The sequence below is a fragment of the Notothenia coriiceps genome, unplaced genomic scaffold (assembly GCF_000735185.1).
Source record: "Notothenia coriiceps isolate Sejong01 unplaced genomic scaffold, NC01 NC01_scaffold00008774, whole genome shotgun sequence".
NCBI lineage: Eukaryota > Metazoa > Chordata > Actinopteri > Perciformes > Nototheniidae > Notothenia > Notothenia coriiceps.
In genome coordinates this window covers 1-3,085 of record NW_011341475.1, presented here as the reverse complement: position 1 = coordinate 3,085, position 3,085 = coordinate 1, and the positions used below count along the sequence as shown (strand labels likewise).

The 3,085-nt window shown below is 40.7% G+C and overlaps 1 protein-coding gene across 1 annotated transcript; it reads right to left on the bottom strand.

Annotated features, from left to right (window-relative positions):
• Nucleotides 1-796: 796 nt before the first annotated feature.
• LOC104944765 (filamin-C-like) lies at nucleotides 797-3,081 on the bottom strand (the record flags this gene model as incomplete). The annotated part of the gene is made up of 3 exons (XM_010770341.1): nucleotides 797-2,016; nucleotides 2,365-2,571; nucleotides 3,036-3,081. Coding segments are annotated over 3 exons (441 nt in total), but the record flags the coding sequence as incomplete, so codon positions are not given.
• Nucleotides 3,082-3,085: the final 4 nt, after the last annotated feature.

The window sequence follows — 3,085 nt, the reverse complement described above, 5'->3', positions numbered from 1 at the left end:
AGAGGACTCTTTAAAGTAGAGACACTACATACTGATATACACCTGAACATCAGCAGGAGAGGACTCTTTAAAGTAGAGACACTACATACTGATATACACCTGAACATCAGCAGGAGAGGACTCTTTAAAGTAGACATTTCTGTTTAAGATCAACATTATTTTAAATCATATTAACCTTTAGATACATCTTCTCTGTTTAATCCTAATGGTTTTATTTCCTCTCATTAAAGTGTATTTGAATGATCTGTCAGTGTTCATGTTGCTGCTGGACTCAGTGTGATGAGTCTCTGCTGCCCCCTGCTGCTCAGCAGCTGCACTCACCTGCTTCTACATCGACAACTCATCTGAAAAGAACTCCTCATTTTGTTTGATTATGCTTTTAGCTCATGTTCGCAACAACTAATTACTTTCATCTTTTTATTTTCTTTATCTTATTTTTTATTATTAAACTAGCGAGTTATTTTATTTTAATTCAGATAATGTTATCATGTTTTTCTTTTCTTTTACAATTTTCATATATATTTGTTTTACTTGCTTTTGTTTTTTTAAATAATTGCCACTTTTAATCAAAATAAACATTCAAATAAAAATTACGGTGAATCAGAAAATGATTTCCATTTAAACCTCAAAGTATACAAGTAATTAGAAAATATCATTTAAATCATTAAATAAAAAACATGTTTATAAGAGTGATTCAGGTAGAGCTATATATCTGTGGCACACATTGAGGAGGTTGTGATTTAACTCGTGATTTATTCAGGTGTTTTAATTAAATGAAGACCATCAGTCGTGTTTTTTGTGGCAAGTCAGCGATAAACTTTATTATGCCTGCACAATCTCGCCAGGTGGGGGTTATTAATCACAAATAACATATCAAACAGTTCATTTATTCTGATACAAAAATCACTATAAAATGTCACTCTGTAATATCCCGTCTCTCTGCAACATCCACGAAAAAAAACGACCGCTTCACCGCACGACTTCCTGTGGCAAAAATACAAAATCATCATCCGGCTCGTTGACCATTTTCTGTCAAAGAAAATCAGATGAGAGGGGGGGGTCTGAGAATAAATAAAATCTGAAGTCACATCTGACCCTCCGACATCACTTCCTGTCACAACACACTGGGTTTAACACACACTCCTGACGGGAAGATACACACTCTCACAGCCACAGCTTATCCAGAAATATCCCGAGAAATCCTGAGAGTTTCATCCAATCAGAGCAAAGCTGATACCGTCCGAGGTCAGTGGTCGAGTTTGAGATCAACTAAACACACATTTCAGCGTTTAGGCTAGTTCCTGAAGCCGGAAGATTATATAATATTATGTAATTACGAGGTGTTTACTCGTGGCACCAAATACTAGAATCTAAACATTAGTAACTGGAGCAACAAAATACTAACAACGAGATGTTAACTGATGCCAATGAGGTGCTAACTGATGCTAACGAGATGCTAACGAGATGCTAACTGATGCTAACCAGATGCTAACTGAGGCTAACCAGATGCTAACTGAGGCCAATTAAGTGCTAACTGATGCTAACGAGATACTAACGAGATGCTAACTGATGCTAAACAGATGCTAATTGAGGCCAGTGAAGTGCTAACTGATGCTAACGAGATGCTAACGAGATGCTAACTGATGCTAACCAGATGCTAACTGAGGCCAATGAAGTGCTAACTGATGCTAACGAGATGCTAACTGATGAAGAAGAGGGAAGCAGAGAGAGTGTGAGGGCTGTGGTCTGAAACAGAAAGTGGACAGTCTTCAGTCTTTGTGTCTTCAGTCTTTGTGTCTTCAGTCGTTGTGTCTTCAGAGCTTCAGGCTCAGGGCACGGTGACGTGGAAGGGGCTGCCGGGCGCGTGGTCGTCGCCCCACTTCAGGATCAGGATGTAGCTGCCCTGCTCCTTCACGGTGTACGTCACGTTGTACATCCTGTTGCCCATGTGTTTCACGTAAACCTCCTCGCAGGGCGCCTTGGGGCCGTGGACGCCCACCATCAGCATGTTGGTTCCTGACAGGAGACAGGAGGGGAGATTCAGGATGTAGAAATCTGCTGTAGACAATTTAAATCTGTGCTACATATGGTTTAACTGAAATTGCATTATGGTGTCGTGAAATATCCCAATCGCAGTGCAATATGAAACATATTACAAACTAGTGTAGGTAATAATAGTGTTATTGTCAGCCTGTCCCTCATCATTTCAGAGAGATGGTCATCGCCCCGTCTTCACAAGCTTCAAAAATGTATTTAATGTCTGAATATGTCAAATATTCTGGAGGGTTAGAAATGCCTTAATATTCCCACACTTTTTGTAACTACAGAGTTATTTGTGTTTATTATTGAGTGGTTGTTCCTCACCTGCGCTGGTGCAGTCGACCGTGAACGTGTTCTTCTGACCCACGAAGGCCTTGGAGAGTCCGGAGCCTCGAGAGATTACTTTACTGGCGTCTGAAGTAAACTTGGGTAACGAGGCGAAGGGCCCCCCCATCGAGGAGGTCTTCGAGACGGTTTCCACGAGGACGGACGACGTTTCGTGAAGACTGTGTCCGCCGGAGAGACGAGGACCTGAAGGGAGACGCAAACACACTTTTCAAACCAACGACTACCAACCCATATTTCAATCTAACAATAAAGGCTGCAAATAAAACGCATACATTAACTTTAGATCTAGTTTTTACCGATCAATGCCCAAAATGTAAGATGTTTTCCCAATTTGCTGATGTTCTCAACTTATATGAGATGTTCATTTTACGGAGAGTACAAGGAAGATGTTTCTCGTGAAAAAACAGAGTCGTCATTTGGACAGTTTTTCCCTCCTCTCCCTCATGATGTTAGTTTGAAGTTATGACGAAGAGTTTTTATGGTGCGACTGTCAAAACAACGTCAGTAGTAGAAGTTATTGTATTTTAATGTGTTATTTTATACCTCGGGACTGTGGGAAACAGTATTTCGATCTTTCTGTGTGTACAAACATATTTGGAGATTGACAATAAAGTAAGCAATAAGATCACAGGGATAACCCAACCCACCAGAGACTTTGGCCTTGAAGGGGCTGCCCGCGATGTGCTGCGGTCCGCCG